The 19,203-nt window shown below is 37.8% G+C and overlaps 1 protein-coding gene across 5 annotated transcripts in view; it reads left to right on the top strand.

Annotated features, from left to right (window-relative positions):
* The window catches only part of LOC150106709 (sodium- and chloride-dependent glycine transporter 2-like), a 626,004-nt gene that overhangs the window by 210,829 nt on the left and 395,972 nt on the right, over positions 1–19,203 (top strand). For all 5 annotated transcript variants that reach the window (XM_090393293.1, XM_090393295.1, XM_090393296.1 and 2 more), the window contains one exon: positions 8,804–8,936. In XM_090393293.1, coding sequence (XP_090249419.1) covers positions 8,804–8,936 — 133 coding nt within the window. The remainder of the gene's footprint in view (positions 1–8,803; positions 8,937–19,203) is intronic.

Genomic DNA, 19,203 nt, shown 5'->3' with positions numbered 1-19,203 from the left:
GACTCCATGGAGTCAAAGACTCATCTATTTCCCTTTGTCATACACACTTCCTCATACTTCACCTTAAACACATTCAAATTCCTTGCAGACACTCTGAGGCAAGGCATTCCAATCATTCACAACTCCCAAATGAAAAAAAAAGATGCTTCTCATGCCCCTGCTCACACCCTCCTTATACAGCTTCCAGGTATGTCCTCTGGTTCTCCTCTGATCTCCCACTGTTTGCTGTAAAACCTCTCCAACATTGATCCTATAACAACCCCTTGCTAACTTGCAGGTCTCTATCATATCACCCCCCCCCCCTCTTCCTCGTATCCATTAGACTGTAAATTACATCTTCTCAATATTTCCTCATATTCGACATTCCAGAGAACTGAAACTACCTTAGTAAGTCATCTCTGGACCATTTCCAACATCTCTTTGTCCTTTTGAAAACCAAGTGACCAAATCTGTGCACAGAAGTACATGTGTCGCTTAATCAAAGCCTTATATAATGGAACAAGAATCTCCTTACTTCTACAAGTCAGTGTCCTCTGCATCATTCCCAGAATTCTTTAGGTTGGCCTCACAATTTTTGCAACGTGTCCCCTAAATTTCAGATCCTTATCCACTATCAACCCAAGATCTCTTATTTCATCCACCTCCAACAATATCCCCACCAATCATAAATTCTACATCTCATCTTTGTTTCCCAAATTTTAAAAGGTTACATTTTGCACTGTTGAACTGGCATCCCCCATTTTTGTGCCCATTCACTCAATTTATTCAAGTTGTCTTGTAAATCCACAACATCTTCACTACCCTTCATAGTTCATCCCAACTTTGCATCATATTCAAACAGCTGAATATTCCCATCCAAATCTTCCCCAATATCATTAACATACAGGTTAAACAGCAATGGTCCTAAAACAGCCCCCTATCACGTTACTAGTGACTTTCCTTTTCCTGAATATTGCTCCCCCACACACAACTTGCTGATAATTATCAGATAGCCAATCTCTGATCCAATGCACTAATCTAGTATCCAGCCCCATCCACTCTAGTTTGACTATTGACTTATCATACAGTAATCTATCAAAAGCCTTCGCAAAATCTAAGTATACTACTGTGTATCCCTCTCCCCTGTCCAACGAAGCTGTCACCTATTGTAATAAGTAAGTAGATTACTAAAACATGACCTCCCTTTAACAAATTCATGCTATCCATCAAAGATAATACCATTGTTGTCAACTCACTTTGAGATACTAGTTCTCACAAACTTTTCCAAGAACTTAACCACAACACCTGACACATACAGATAGGCCTATAATTTGATGCCTGAGTTCTATCACTTCCTTTATGAAGCTGCATAATCTTGCCCTCCTTCCACTTCTTTGGAACTCAATGCAGTGCAAGAATCATATAAAAAATATGTCAAGGCAGATGGCTACTCTCTGGCACAATCCGTCAGAATACATGGTGATATATTATCAAGTCCCACAGCCTTATTAAGCTCAACTCCCTGCAGACCTCTTGCTCACTTACAGTCAGTCTCTCATCTACATCATCAACTGCTCTCGATTTCTCCATGATGCCACATTCACAAGAATGAAAGACCTTTATGAACTGCTCATTAAGTATCTCCACTACATTTTCCATAGCAGTTGCCCTTATATCATTTTCTCCAATCAATGCCATCCTTCCATATTTTTTTTTTTTTTTTTTTTTTTTTTTTTTTTTTTTTGCAGGCTGCATAGCAAAAGAACTCCCTAGGATTCTTTTTGGCTTCATTAGCTAACTCTGCTCATACTTCACTTTTGCTACCCTTACCAACCAAGTCACCCTGTCCTTTGTAATCCTCATGGAATTGGTAATTATCATTTCTCTTATATAAATATCTATGTCTGAAAAGCTTAAGCGGAAAACAATTTTTCCACTTAAATTTGCAGATGGCAATTGTCTGGAATTCTCGTATGTATTCTTGTTTTATACATTTCATAGTCAGTACCATTCACATTACCAGGTCTATAACAACATTCAACTAAGTATTTCATTCTATTCACTTCTGTCTCACACCATACTGCCTCAAAAGCAATGGCACTATTTCCCTCTTGTATCTCTACTTTGTATGGACATAACTCTTTCTCTATCATCAGTAGTACTCCCCCCTCCCTTTTTATCCTTTCTATCCTCACGAAACCCATCATATCCTTCTATCGCTATTCCCGTCAAGATATCATCCTCATCCAACCATGTCTCACTTATTCCAACAATTTTTGGATAGGCGTTGTTTATTTTTACAATTTGTGATCTAGCATTTAAGTAGTTTTTGAACCAGTTTAGGACAGTACCTCGTATTCCTGTTACTGTACTTCTAATTTTTTTAATAAAATGTCATGTGACACAGTGTAAAAAGCTTTGTGTGTGTATCTAAAAATACTGCTAATGTTAGTTTATGTTGATCTAGGGATGTAGAAACTGTGTTTGTAAAGTTCAGTAAAGCATGTTCTGTGGTAAGTTTCTTTTGCCTGAACTCGAATTGATTCTTTGAAAAGAAGTTGTTTTTGTCCAAAAATTTCATGAGTCTAATTTTACACTGGTACCAATTTTTCTAATATTTTAGAAAAGACCGGTAGAAGAGAGATTGTTCTGTAATTTCTCAAGTTTTTTTTGTTTCCATTTTTTGTAAGTTGGTACAACTACGGCCTTCTTAAAATCTGATGGAAATCTGTCTGTCATCTGTAATACATTAAAAACGACATTAGGGGTTCATAATGCACATTTGGCATTCTTTCACAATGCTAGTATTAATGCCATCGGATCTTGAAGTCTTGGTTGTTTTTAGGCTAGTATAAGACTTTTGATTTCGTTTTCACGAGTGGGGAAAATATATATGGAGTTATCAGTTCTCTAGGGAGTGCAATTTTGACGGGGTAGTTTTAGTGGTGGATTTAGAGAAGTGCTCAAGTTACACTTCAATTTGCTGGTATCAATTGTTGTGTAGGGGATGGTTTTGGTTGTACTATTTCTGTGCTGTACAATTGGAAAGTGATCCACGAGAAGTTGGTGCATTTTGGATTTCGTTCCCACTTAAAGTTCTCCCGAATACACGATCTAGGCATGTTCTACCACCATTGAATTCTCTCGTGGGGACATTAACATATTGTCCAAGTCCATTCATGTCAAGTAAATCTAGTTAATCTTGACAGGAGCACTGTTATTCTTCAGCAAGTCAGTATTCATATCCCCAATTATAAGAACATTGTCACTTCTGATCTCATCTAGACTACACTCGAGTTCTTGTATCAAGTTGGACTCTGTGTAGCAATGTGCACAACCTATATACAGCCATTATATATTTATTATGATGGTCTAAATATAAATTGACATTTTCAGCTGTTTTCATTTTTAAGTTAGTAAAGTTATTAACAGATATGGAATTTCAAATAAAGATAATTACACCTCCAGATTTGTTATAATTTCTACATTGATAATAATTTTTAAATCCGCTTAAATGGTACATATCAATTTCATCATCTTTAATTCAGATTTCTGTTAATATCAGAACATCTATCCAATAGTTTAAATTGCCTAGTAGTAATTCTGTGTGTTCTAATTTATCTCGAATACTTCTTATATTTATATGCAAAATATTCAAGGTACTTAGTGTCTGAGAATAAAAAGTTTATTAATTCTACTGAATCATGACATATTACACATTTATGAAAAGTGACCTCACAGTTATACTCATCTCTCATTATTGTTCATGAGTCTGTTATAACTCTCACTGTTTTCTCAGAGTTTACATAAGTCTTCTTTGCACCTGATCTGCCATATTTTTGATGTATCGTCTGTTCTCATGAAAAGTTTGCCTTGTTTGATCCAGAGATATTTGTAGTGTACCTCTTTACATTTTGCCAGCCTGGTTGGCCGAGTGGTTAGCATATCTACTCTCCTGCCAAAAGGCTGCATATTCGAATCCCCCAAGGTCATGGATGTTTGTGATTGTGAAAATACTAGTGGTGGGCAGTAGATGGCATTGGTGTAGATGATGATAGTTGCAGTTCATTGTAGTTGGTGGATAGAATGGTGAAGCCAATGAGTTGTAGAGTAGGTGCCCTCCCTTGATGAGTCTGGACTCCCTTGAGGTGTCACATAATAATAATAATCTTTTTTTCCAATAAACAGAAGATGTTTTAGGTTTCTAGATCAAGTACTCATTTAGATATATTTTGATATCCTTAAAATTGTCACATATATCAGTTGTGCTTAGTCTATTGATATTTTTGTATCCATCCAGCCATTTGTCTCTGATCACTTTACTTTTAAATTTTAAATGCTCTGTTATGTGTACTAGGAATACGATGTATAGCCTCAATATCATCTTCATTATAGCACTGGAAAGCTTTTCATCATGGAACAGAGTTGGAACACTGAGCATGTCTTTGTTGTTTGCCGAATTTGCATGAAGTGCATTTTCAGCTTTGTTTTCTGTCTTTAGAGAGCGTTTTTAAATTGGCTTTCACTGAGACCAGCACAGTAAAAATGATAACTACTTTTGCATTTATCTGCACAATATCAATACATGTCTCTTCACAAACTTTACAGTGGCCTGCCATTATATTAGATAGAGTTTTGAGCTAAAGTTAATCCTATTCTTTGTTCTAGGTACTCACCTTGTATATATTGAGGAGAGGGAATGAGAGAGGCCTATGGGAATGAAAGAAGAGAAGAGAATGGAAACAATAGGAGAGAGGGAATGGTAAGAGGTATGATGTATGGCGACTCAATGATCCGTGGTGTTCAAGATAGGATGCGTGAGGAGTGTTTGCCAGGAGGAACAATAGAAAGGATGGGTATGGCAATTAAGAGAGGTGAAAGGGTGGATGAGATGATTGTGATGGTAGGAACGAATGACTTGAGTGGTAATGTAAGTTGGGCAGTGAGAGATATGAGATTTTTGCTTGACGCTATACGGAGGAGGAGGACAGAGAGAGGAAAAAATAGTGTTCGTGTTGCCTAGATATGATAATGATGAGCTGAGCAGAAGAGCGGTGATATTGAATGGCATAATAGCGAGAATGTGTGACAAGAGAGGACTGGTATATGTGGATGCTTGGAGTGCATTTGAGGAAAGAGAGGAATTGTATGCGAGAGACTGCTTACATTTGAATAAGAAAGGATGTAGGCATCTGGCGAGATTGCTGTTCTGAATGAGTCAGTGTTCCCAGGGAGGATGATAGCAGAGGTGTGAGAATGGATACTTTGGAGAAGGGAGACGATGGCAGGTAACACCGAGCCCAGTGGAGTCTAGAAGGAATAATGCTGGGTATAGAATCAGTGGCATTTATATGCTTTATACTAATGCCAGGAGTATCCGGAATAAGGGAGAGGAATTGGTGGCACAGATAGCATCAGCCTGGCCAAAAATTATTGGGATCACTGAGACGTGGTTGATAGAAGGGGATATAACAACAAGAGTAGAAGTCGCTGGGTATAGAATTTTTCGTCAGGATAGGAGGGGAAAGCGTGGTGGTGGTGGGGTACTGCTTACGATAAGTGATGACCTATATCCTCTAAGAGTGGAGGCTTTGGAAAGAAGTGAGACATGATTTTGAGAGCGTACGGTCTGAGGTAGAGGTAGGCAAGACAGGATATTTAGTGGGGTGTTGCTACAGACCCAGGAGCACAGAGGTTGGGGACCAGGAGATGTTTAGACAGCTAAGTTTGGCAAGTGCAAGAAGAATGATTGTTATGGGAGATTTTAACTACAGTAGTATAAATTGGAGAGAGGAAGAGGCATGTAGCAATAGGGAATGGAATTTCAAGAATTCTTGAGGGACAAATGTCTTAGGCAACATGTAACAGAGGGAACAAGAGGTTCAAAAGTTTTGGATTTGGTTATAGCATCAGAAGAGTTGATAACTGAGTTGACATCTCTCCCACCAGATGGAGAGAGTGACCGTATGGTTTTGACTTGGAAAATGATTAGACATGCAGTAGTATCCAAGAGACAGGAACGCATTTGGAATTATAATGCAGGTGATTATAATAGTCTTAGACGTCAACTTGGAGAAGTTTTGTGGAGGGAGGAATTGGAAGGCCGGGATATCATTAGTGCGTGGGAAATTGTGAAAGAATATTTGTTAGCAGCAATGGTAAGTTGTATACCACAAGTGAAGAAGAGGACACAATTTGGAGTAAAGTGGATGACAAACAAAATTAAGCAGGAATTGCATGCGAAAAAGAGGCTATGGAAGAGATATAATTAGACAGGTGAAGAGAAGATGCATGAAGAATATAAGTCACAGGCCAGAAGAGTGACACTAGTGTGGTAAGGAAAGCGAAAGTGGAATATGAGAGGAGATTGGCCCTAAGATCCAAAGAAAATCCTAGGGAATTTTTTAGCTATGTGGCCAGTAGGAGGAGAAATGAGTGTGGAAGAATGATATTGTGTGATAAAAATGGGAATAGAGTGACTGACGCAGAGGACATAGTGGAATTGTTCAATGAACAGTTTATTGGAATATTTCATCTGAGAGGAGTCAGTTTTAATGCTAGAGGGATAGGGCTAGTTCGAGGTTTGGAGGTACAGGAGGAGAGTGTGTTTCAGATACTGAGTACTCTGGATGTCAGTAAAACTTTGGAACTGGATGGTATTTCACCACAAGTTTTGAGAGAATGTGCTAGGGAACTGACAGTGCCTTTAACCTGGCTTTTCAATGAAAGTCTGGCTTCGGCAAAAGTGCCCAGGGAATGGAAGGAAGGTAAGATAGTGCAATTGCATAAGGGTGGTAACAGACTGGAAGTGTCTAATTATAGGCCAGTCTGTGTGTCATCAGTAGTTGTTAAGATATTGGAGAAAGTAGTGAGAGACTGTATACAGCATTGGGCAGATGAGGATAATGTTATCTGTGAGAGTCAACATGGGTTTGTGAAAGGGTGCTCTTGTTTTAGCAATATGCAAGCGTTTTATAATAAAGTTACAAGAACATTAGATGAGGGAAAGGCATATACTGCAATTTTCTTAGACTTAGCGAAGGCATTTGACAGGGTGCCACATGATAAGCTGATATTTAAGTTGCAGCACATGGGTCTTGATGTCAGAATGGTCAAGTGGATTCAGGATTGGCTGTCTGATAGATATCATAGAGTTGTGTATGGTGGAGCAGTTTCAAGGAGGCAGAGGGTTACAAGTGAGGTCACACAGGGCTCAGTACTAGGACCTATATTGTTTAACCTTTATATCAATGACATTGCCAGTGGATTGCAAGGGGCTATTCAGTTTGCGGATGATGCGAAGCTGGGAAGGATTATTAGTAATAGTGCAGATGTGGTAGCCTTGCAAGAGGATTTAAATAAGCTAGATAGATGAGCAAACAAATGGGGGGGGTCAGTTTATTGCAGCAAAATGTAAGGTCTTGAGGTTTGGGAAACATCGATAGGATGTTGCATACTCTGTTGGAGGAGTTATACTGGAGGAAGTAGGGGAGACAAGAGATCTTGGGTTGATGATTGATAGAAACCTGAAGTTTAGGGGACATATTGCAAAGGTGGTAAAGGTAACACAGAGGATTGCTGCAATTATGAGAAGGACACTGACCTGCAGAGATAAGAGGGTTATCATTCCGTTGTATAAGACTCTGATCAGACCATACTTGGAATATTGTTCTCAGATTTGGTCCCCAGGATTTGAAGGGGATAAATTAACTGTGGAAAGGATACAAAGACGGATGACAAAGATGGTTTCAGGACTGTACAAGGATAGTTATGAGGATCGGCCAAGGGAATGTGGGCTGCAGAGTTTGGTGGATAGAAGAAGGAGAGGTGATATGATTGAGACTTTTAAACTGTCGAGAGGTGGTTACAGGGTTGACCCTATGGGGTTCTTTTGCTTGGTTGAACAGCGGGAAGGAGTGATGACAAGAGGCTATCCCTGGAAGTTATGAAAGGAAACTGTGAGCAAGAGAGGGTAAGGAGTGGTTTCTCTGCGTGGAGGGTGGTTGAACTGTGGAATGCATTGCCTGATGGAGTGGTGGGAGCGAGAACGGTCAATGAGTTTAAGGAGTGTTATGAAAGACTTTGTATTTTTTAGGGGGGGGGGACTTCCCCTCGATGAGTCTTTTGACTCCGTGGAGGCCTGAATAATAATAATAATTGTTAAAAATAACAAGCAATTTTAAACCTGGTTTTACTCCATTTCCCAAGTAAGCAAGACAAACAAGTCAAGTTTGCACCTGCAAGTTGCGCAAACTTGACTTGTTTGTCTGTTTGCTTACTTGGGAAATGGAGTAAAACCAGGTTTAAAATACTTGGTATTTTTAACATTTATTATACCCAAGGTAAAATACTTTCTACAATAATAATAAATATTAGTCCAATGGCAACAACTGACTAAAAGCACGTTGAATAGGCAGTTTTTTCCCACTGCTTGCAGAGGTCAACTTTCATAGATCTGAGCATTACATTACCTGGTAGAGCATGTTACAGGCTATATTTCAAGAATTACTATAATACATTTTTTAAATAAAATAACTAATTAAAACATTGTTTACTACAGAGCACTATTTGCATGCTCTCCCATTAAGTAGATTCAGTTTTACTAGTAAATTAAAATAAAATAAATAAAAATAAATTCTTATGAATTTTTGCCAAATTACTGAACAACAAATACAAAAAGTGAATCTAAGTGAATTTAATATAGTAGTTTCTGTTTTCACTGGTATCTAGCTCAGAAGTGGATAATCTTATATGTATTACTTGCATGTCTAGCAAAAGAGAAAACAGTTTTCTTTTCTTTTTCTGTTTTTCATTTTACTTGTAGTATATTTATGCTTGATAAATCAGATGGAATTCATAATATGGGACCAATTCGCTGGCAGTTGTTCCTGTGTCTTGCTACAGCTTCGATTTTAATCTTTATAAGTGTATTTAAAGGTGTTCAGACTTCTAGCAAAGTATGTATTATATCTAGTATATATGTGTGTGTATTTATACGTATACTTGTATTCATTTAGGAATAGCAAAGCTAATAATATTGGAAGAATTAACTGAGAGTGCATTGATATACTAGAAAAAATCTTTAATGTAATATTTAAGAATTTATGTTAATATTACTATTTCTACTCCTGCTATCTTGACTCAAAGAAAGCAATGACTCATTGTGGAACATTCACTCTAGATTTCACATTGCCTGTAACAGCCATGAAAAAATTCATTCAATGCAAGTGCATTTGAATGCAAGTGCATTCTCTGATAATAAGTTTCACTCTCTCTCTCTCTCTCTCTCTCACACACACACACACACAAATTCAGTCTATATTCCTTGCTCTATATTTAAGGTAGTCATTCTCAACTTTCTAACATTATTATTATTGTTATTATCATCCTAAGATCCCATGGAGTCAAAGATTCATCTACTAGGAGGTCCCTTTATCATATACACGGCTCATCATGCCTTGCCTCGAAGGAACCACACTCTAAGGAAGGGCATTCCAATCATTCACAACTCTGCATGCAAAAAAACCTGCTCTCACTCCCTTGTTCACACCTCCTTATACAGTTTCAAGAAATGGCCTCTTGATCTCCACTGATCTCCCACCATTTTATGAAAAACTTCTTCAACATTGATCTTATAACAACCCCTTACCAAACTTGTACATCTCTTCATGTTGGAGGCTTAATAGATTTTTTACAACACTCAAAAAGAATTAAAATAGAATTTAATACTTCCTATATTTCGTCCTAGTCACTAGGACATCTACGGGATTACAAAAACAATTAATGTAACATATACACAAATAACAAACAATACTAAACCCAACCACATGGGTGACACTAAAGTCCTATCTAGGTTGAGCGCCCTCTAAGGGCAATAGTAGGTGGCCTGGAATGTAAGGTGGGAACTCTGGTGATGAGTGTTTCCCAAATCTTCGGAAGCTTAATGCAACCATATTTATTCAGATTTGGTTGGTTTTTGAGAGCTGCTGCTGCTTCTAAGAAAAGTCTCTCTTTCTTGAATTTGCTGTGGTGGAGCATGGTAGTTTTCTTCCATGATACCCTGTGGGTGGTGTCCAAAACATGGTCAGCCAAGCCTGAATGGCCATAGTTGTGTTTGAAGATGTAAGACTTGTGTTCCTCTAGACGGATGGATGCTGATCTGCCTGTCTGTCCAAAGTACGCCAACTTACAGGAACAGGGTACTTTGTAAACTCCAGGCAGAGAGAGAGGAGGGAGCTGATCTTTCGTAGAACGGATAAGGGTAGCAAGTTTGCAGTGGGGCTTATGTGCTATGTGTAGGTTGTACTGTTTTAGTATCTTGGCTATTTTTTCGAATGTGCCACGGATGTAGGGTATGGTGATGGCATTTTTAAATTCTTGTTGACGAGAAGGACGGGGAATGGGGGAGGAGTTGATTATTTTTTTGATACTGTGATCGCTGTAGCCATTGGAGAGGAAAGTACTGTGTATGTAGTTAAGCTCCGTAGTGAGGGCGGTTCCACTGGAACAAAGATTGTGGGCTCTCTTGGTAAGAGTTTTAATAATGCCATATTGTTGAGAGGGGTGGTGGTGGGAGAGTTTGTGAATGTATCTGCCTGTGTGTGTGTGGGTTTTCTGTATATGGTGAAGGTAAGTGTATCATTAGTCAGGCGTGTGACTAAGGTGTCTAGGAAGGGTAAACAATTGTTCTTTTCCTTTTCCATAGCGAACTGGATTCTTGGATGTAGACTACTGAGATGACTGAGGAAGGAGTCTAACGTGTCTGGGCCATGAGGCCAAATAGAGAACACATCATCTACATATCTTAGCCAGATAGAAGGTTTGAGTGGGGCTGAGTCTATGGCTCATTTTTCGAAATCTTCCATATAGAAATTGGCAGGGGGGAGTGAGAGGGGGAACCCATGGCAGTTCCCTCTATCTGCTTGTAGATTTTGTTGTTCCAAGAGAAATACCCAGAGTTAATGTCAAAGGGAAAAACGTTTTCTAAGAGAGATAAGGTGTCAATTAAGGGAATATTGGTAAACAAAGAGGAGATATCAAAGCTTACCAATATGTCTGTCTTATTCAAGGTTAAATTTTCTGTGAGGGCTTTAAAGTGGGTCGAGTTTTTTATATAGGAAGGGGACCTCCGGTGAGGGGAATCAGAGAGTTGGCCAGCTGTTTAGATAGTCAATAGCAAGGTGCATTGGTGGCATCTACTATAGGCCTGAGTGGGGAATTGGGTTTGTGGATTTTTGGTAAACCGTATATTCGGGGGGGGGGGGGGGAGCGGAAAGGTTTAAGTTTTTTCGTGACGTCAGGGGGCCAGGAAGATACTTTTTTGAGTAAGATTTTTAGTTTCTTAACTTGTGTTTTTGTGGGGTCATGTTCTAGCGGGATGTAGGTAGCGCGATCGCGGAGAATAATGTTCATTTTACGATTGTATTCACTGGTATTAAGAACGACTGTGGCATTACCCCTATCTGCTCTGGTGATGACGATACTTTTTTCTTTACGTAGTTTCAGGAGAGCCGTGTGTTGGGCATATGATAAATTACTTTTTGGCAGCGAAGAATACGCGAGGATGTTGGCTACGTCAAGTCTGATGTTGTTAGCTATCTCCGACGGTAAGCGACCGATTCCCCGTTCGATGTTCACCATTACGTCAAGCACCAGCACTTCCTTCGGAGTGACGGCAAAATTACGGCCGAGGCAAAGGGCGCTGACGGCATCGTCGTTGAGCCTTTTGGAAGAGAGGTTTATTACTGTCTGGAGCGGTTGAATTTGTGGTTGTGGTTTGTTTTTCACAAAGTTGCTATATTTCTTGATGTGTTTATTTTTTATTTTTTGGAATTCTCTCTGTGCGGAAGTTTCCCAAATGCCAGAGAGAATCGACCAAAGTTCAGGGTTAAGAACGGTGGAGAGCTCTGAATGTAAGGAGCTAATGGCGGTATTCGTCACCTTACATTCCCACCTTACATTCCAGGCCACCTACTACTGCCCTTAGAGGGCGCTCTACCTAGATAGGACTTTAGTGTCACCCACGTGGTTGGGCTTAGTATTGTTTGATATTTGTGTATATGTTACATTAATTGTTTTTGTAATCCCTGTAGATGTCCTAGTGACTAGGACAAAATATAGGAAGTAATAAATTCTATTTTAATTCTTTTTGAGTGTTGTAAAAAATCCATTAAGCCTCCAACATGATGTCCTCACAGCACTTAAGCCTCTACACACATATTGTACTTCTCTATTATATCATCCCTCTTCCTCCTATCTATAAGATTCTGTATATTGCATCTTCTCAACCTTTCCACAATATTCAACATTCCAGAGATGAGAAACTACTTTGGTCAATCACCTCTGGGACCTTTCTAACATCCCTTTGTCCGTTTGAAAACCAGGTCACCAAATCTGTGCACTGTAGTCCATATGTGACGTAATCAAAGCCTTATACATTGTAACAAGAATCTTTCTTTGTGTTGTCCTCACAGTTTTGGCAATGTGTCCCTCTAAATTTGGATCCTTATCTACTATCACTCCAAGATCTCTTATTCCCTTTACCTCCAACAAATATCCCTACCAAGCATAAATTCTACATCCCATCTTTGTTTCCCAAGTTTTAAAACCTTACATTTTGCAACATTGAGCTTACATGCCCATTACTGATCTCATTAATTCAGTCTATTCAAGTCTTTTTTTTTTGTAAAGCAACAACATCTGGTGTACTCCTCACAGTTCTTCCCAATTTTGCATCATCTGCAAATAACTGAATATCCCCATCAGTGGCATATTTAGGTATTTCCCGCACCTAGGCCCGCAGAAAGTGCAACCCCCCATATTTAATGAACATGTTGATTTATATGCATAACCTATTTATATCGTAAATTCGTAATATAAATATAATTACAAAAATGAGAGCCCAGAAATTTCCGCCGCCCCTCAAAATTTGCTGCTCTAGGCCCGAGCCTATACGGCCTATACCTAAATATGCTACTGATCCCCATCCAAATCTTCCCCTTATCATTAATGTGGATATTAAACAGCGATAGCAGTAAAACAGACACACGAGGCACACCACTAGTGACTTTCCTCTTCTGTAACATTACTCCCACATACCCAACTTGCTGATATCTATCAAATAGCCAGTCTCCAATCCAATGCACTAGTCTAGTATCCAACCTCATTCACTCTAGTTTGACTATCAACTTATCATGTGGTAATCTATCAAAAGCATTTGCAAAATCTAAGTATACTACTGTGCATCCATTTCCTTTGTCCACCTTATTGTAATAAGTAAGTAGATTATTGAGGACAGAGAGACATGGCATAGGGAGACTGAATGTTGGAAGTAAAAGTGAATGTGTGTATGAAGATGGAGTATATTGAGATGTGGGTGGGGAAGTGGAGACTGAGCAGATATATGTGATAAATGATGATAAAGGTGAATGGGCAGGTGTGGTGGGGAAATGACAACCAACAAGTGGCTTGGATAGGACTGGTTATAGCCTTAAAAATGAACTGCTGTGTTTGTTTACAAATGCCAGAAGTATCAGAAATAAGGTGGATGAAATAGTTTGATTGATTGAGTTTATTCACTCCAAAATCATTGGAATAAGTGAAACATGATTGAATGAAGATGATATCATAACGGAAATAGAAATGGAAGGATACAGTATTTTTTTGCAGGATGCAAAGGCTAGAAGGGAGGGGAAGTTCTGCTGATGATAGCATGGGAATTAAGTCTATATAATAATAATAATAATTATTATTATTGCTTAACACCTCCAGGGAGTTTAAAGCCTCATTGTGGGAGGGCATCTACCCTACAACTTTTCGCTAACTATGACTACTTTCATCATGTACACCAACGGCATCTACCTCACCACCACCACCACTAATATATCCACAGATCCACAGATAATCACAAACATCCATGACCACAGCAAGATTCAAACCCATAGCCTTTTAGCTGGAGAGCAGATACGCTAACCACTTGGTTAGCGTATCTGCTCTCCAGCCAAAAGAGGGAAATTGTGGCAATGGTCATGAGGTAGTGTAGTGTAACATAGAGGTTGAGAGGAAGACATATTTAGTTGGATGTTGCTATCTACTTGGAAATGTGGAGGTTGGTGATGAAGAAATGTATAAACAATTTGAATTAGTGAACAAAGGAAGGGTAATTATTATGGATAATTTTAATTATGGCAGTATGGATTGGAATGAAGAGATAACATTTGGGAATAAGGAAAACAAATTTTATATAATGTTGTAAGCATTGTTATTATTTATAAACATAAACAAAATTTAATTTTGTTTATGTTTAAAACAACTATCTTACCTTCCTTCCATTCCCTGGGCACCTTTCCTGTAGTCAAACTTTCATTGAAAAGCCAGGTCAAAGGAGCTGTCATTTCTTTAGCACATTCTCTCAAAACTCATGGTGAAATACCACCCGGTCCCACATCTTTACTGACATCCAGAGTACTCAGTATTTGGAACACACTCTCCTCCTGCACCTCTAAACCTAGAACCTGCCCAATCCCTTTACTATTAAAATTGAATCCTCCAGGATGAAATAAACCAATAAAGTATTCATTGAACAATTCCACTATGTCCTCTGGATCAATCACTCTATTCCCATTTTTATCCCACAATGTCATTCTTCCACAATCATTTCTCCTTCTACTGGCCACATTACCTAAAAAAAAAAAAAAAAGTTCCTAGGATTTTCTTTGGATCTTGGGCCAATCTCTTCTCATATTCCAGTTTTGCCTTCTTCCCTCCACGAAACTTCCCCATGTTGACTTCTTAGACTATTATAATAACCTGACTTATAATTCCACATACATTCCATTCACTTTGATACTCCTGCATCTCTGTTCATCTTCCAAGTCAAAACCACATGGTCACTCTCTCTCTAACTGGTTAGAGAGATGTCATCTCAGTTATTATCAACTCTTCTAACGCTGTGACTAAATCCAAAACTCTTGAACCTCTTGTTCTTTCTATTACATGTTGCCTAAGACATTTGTCCTTCAAGAATTCTAGAAATTAAATCCCTTTATTACTACATGCATTTTTCTCTTTCCAGCTCATACTGCTGTAGTTAAAATCTCCCATAACAATCATTCTTCTTGCACTTGCCAAGTTCAACTGTCTAAACATTATGCTTATGTCTCCCTCGATCTAATGCCCATATTGAACGAGTATTTTCATTAGTTAACAATATGTAAACCAGTGAAAAAATCCAATTAAAAATCGAAACATTAAACGCATGCATTTATACCAAATGATGCAAATTTGACATGAATTGAATATAGTTTTATGAATTTTTAAAACACAAACCTGATTTATTAAAAAAAGTTAATTCTTGTAAAAAGTATTATTATTATTATTATTACTACGGGCTACTCCAGGAGTCCTTAGACTCATTGAGGGAGGCCCTAAACATCATGTTCACACAACTGTTCAACATTCTCACAGTATCTATCATACCTTGCCTTGAACTCGCTCACTGTCATAGCACCCACAACAGACTCTGGCAGCTTATTCCACTCATTTACCACTCTAAAAGTAAAGAACCCAGCTCTAACACCCCTGCTAACCACGCTCTTGCCCAGCTTCCATGGGTGTCCCCTAGTTCTCCCACCACCAGTCCTGATCTCGAAAATATCATCTGAATTAATCCTATAGAATCCTTTTAGCAATTTGAATGTCTCAATCATATCTCCCCTTTTCCGCCTATCAACTAGTTTCTGCAACCCACAAGTATCAAAATTAAATTTTTTAAGTAATAATATGATTGTTTAAAATGCTTATATATTATACTTATATTTATAATAAATGTTTATAAAGCTTTTTAGTTTTAGAGAAACAAATAAATGTAACCTGCTTTTTTTATTATGAAGCAATTTCTGATTTGTCCTTTATTTTCTCCAAAAAATTATGGTCACTGTACATATCCTGCACCAATTACACTAAACAGTCACACCTATGTCTGAACACTTATTATAGTATTATTCTTACTATTATGACTGTTGCATGGGCAACTTCATGGAGTTTGTAGATCAGTGTTCCTTCTAAGCTGCACACCAGCCAAAAATGGTGCACATGGCTTGTAACCATGCACACAAAATTTTTGCTCTCTGAGTTTCTAATTTATAGCTAATAATTTTTGCATATACTATAAAAACGAATTATATGAAAAATCGTACTTGTAACTTTTTTTTTCATGGCACCTGTAGATCAAGACAATAATACCTAACAGTCCTGCTTATTAATTAAAACCAGTGGCAGCCCCGTTCATAAGCACTGCGACGCTGCAGCACCTCCAAGGAAAAAATGAAAAAATTAAATTTTGTTTATATTTATAAATAATAACAATGCTTACAACATTATATAAATGCAGTACAACGTTTTAACATTGATCGAATAGTTAATAATTGGAATTGTTCGTTAAACGCTTTAGATTCCAAAACAAATGCATTACGATCTAATGCCGATATTCGTTTGCTCTTGTCGTTGCATTTTACATCATTCCCAACTGTAACTGCTCAAACGGCAGTGTATTTTTAGTAAGCTTATGCGCCTTATTTCTGTGAGATATGAAATGTTTATTATTGGTGCGTGTGCCTGGTGAACTATTTTTTGTAAATCTTATTTTATTTTGTTAAAATAACATATAATTATTTATTTATTATATATACAAGGCTAAATTATGACGAGTGTCACTGTTGAAAATATGAAAAGAATTATATTTTTTCAATTATCGTTACACGAAACAAATGCACTGTGATCTAATGCCAATATTCATTTGCACTTGTCATTGCTATTGATACGAAACATTTATTATTGGTGTTTGTTTGTGGTGAGGATGAAATATTTTTAATAAAGCAATTTTTAATATGTAAATTTATTTATTAATAATTTCGTTACTGATTAGGAAAAAAAAGTGTTTTTTTTTTTGTTTTTTTGTATATGCAGCACCCCTATTTAAAATTTTCACCAGACACCACTGGTCAAAACTAATGCTTCAGGCGGTACAAACTTTGTTTACTTAAACTTGGATAAAGGATTAAACCAAATATATAATTGGTAGCATAGCCAAGTGAAAAAACCTCCGTCTACTTACTAAGTATTTGTGTCCTAAAAACATTATTAGCCATTTGAAAAAATGGCTACTAAGTTTTCACTGCAGAGATGCCATGGTGCACAGTTTGGAAACCATTGCTATAACCCATTCCTGCTTAACACACTTTAATTAGTTGCTTTTTGCCTGTGCTGTGGGCAAACTGATACTGATGTCAGCAAGTTGCAGAGGCATATTTGTTTAGAGTGTCTATTGTCCAGACAGTTGTACAGTCAACTGAACCCATAAAAACAGTGATGACTTTTTGTAACTAAGTGTATTTAAGTGAAAAAATTTAGTACATACAATTTTACAGGTTATAGCTAAACACAAAAGGGGCAACACTAATATGAGTAATATTACATGACCAGTTTTAGTGCATTAGATCCTAGAATTTTCTGTAGAGTTTAGGCATAGAATTTCATATTCTAGAACTATTCATTTAGGTTGCTCTTATAGAAATATTTATCATGCTGTGTACAAGATCTTTTAACAATCATATTGTCACCAATTTTAGGTGTATCAAATTAAGAGTTTGTGGCTTGTAACTTTTGCTGTTGTGAGCACAGGCTAGCACACACATTGAGTCTGAGACTGGAAACTTGTGCACCAAATATATTTCATGTACACATGGGCTGGCAAAAATTATAAGAAGCATTGCCATAGATTCATAGAGGGAGGCTCTAAACATTATGCCAGGCATTAAGCAATGATCACACAATACCTGACATACTTTACTTTGAGCTCATTCATTGATATGACACCCAAAACACTAGTAAGCTATTACGCTTATTCACTACACTCTCCAAGTAAAAACTTCTAGGTATCACCCTTTGTTCTTCTCCTCCAACAAACACACACCAGTCCTATATCGAAAAATTTCCGCTGTATGTTTCTATCAATATCCTTCCTTTACTGCCTGTCAACCAATTTCTGTAACCCACAAATCTTCAACCTATTCTCATAAAAAACATTCTATAGACTTGCCACAGTCTTATCACTGGATCCTCTCTACTTCATCATCGTCATCTTCAGTAAAGCCTATTCTCTGTAGAATCAAATAAATTTAGTTTAATCATTTATCCAAGCATGTGCAAACAAAGTTTGCGCCTGAAAGTATTTTCAGGACTCTCCAGCATTGATCCTATAACAACCCCTTCCCAACTTGTAGGTCTCTATCATATCTCCGCTCTTCCTCCTGTCCACCAGACTCTGCAAATTACATCTTCTCAATCTTTCCTCATACTCGACATTCCCGAGGTCAGAAACTGCATTAGACCCTTTGGACCCTTTCCAACATCGCTTCATCCTTCTGAAAAACCAGTGACCAAATCTGTACATAATAGTCCATGTGTAGCCTAATCAATGCCTTATACAACGGAACAAGAATCGCCCTACTTCTACATCAGTGTCCTCCACATCATTCCCAGAAGCCTTTGTGTTGTCTTCACAATTTTGGCGATGTGTCCCCTAAATTTTATATCCTTATCCACTACCCCCATATCTCTTATTTCCTCCACCTCCAAGAATATATCCTCATCAAGCATAAATTCTGCATCTCATCTTTGTTTTCCAAATTTTAAAACCTTATATTTTGTAACATTGAACTCACATCCTATTGCTGTGCCCAATCACTCAATTTATTCAAGTCTTCTTGTAAGGCAACAACATCTTCACTACTCTTTATGGTCGTCTCAACTTTGCATCATCTGCAAACAACTGAATATCTCCATCCAAATCTTTACCAATATCATTAATATACAAGTTAAACAGTAATGGCCCTAAAACAGACCCCCTGAGGCACTCCACTAGTTACTTTCCTTTTCCTGGATATCGTACCCTCATACACAACTTGTTGATACCTATCAGATAGCCAGTCTCCAATCCAATGCACTAATCTAATATCCAATCCCATCTGCTCTAATTTGAGTGTCAACCTATCATGAGTTAATCTATCAAAAGCCTTTGCAAAATCCAAGTATATTACTGCATATCCTTCTTCTCAGTCCAAGAAAGCATTCACTTTATTGTAATACGTAAGTAGATTACTAAAACATGTCCTCCCTTTAGAAAAATCCATGCTGTCCATCAAACATAATACCATTGTTGTCAAC

Source organism: Typopeltis vanoorti, chromosome 5, assembly GCF_054136105.1.
Source record: "Typopeltis vanoorti isolate ZY-2024b chromosome 5, IOZ_Tvanoo_1.0, whole genome shotgun sequence".
NCBI lineage: Eukaryota > Metazoa > Arthropoda > Arachnida > Uropygi > Thelyphonidae > Typopeltis > Typopeltis vanoorti.
Note: the sequence above shows the minus strand (reverse complement) of the source record. Positions and strands in the feature narration are given on the sequence as shown.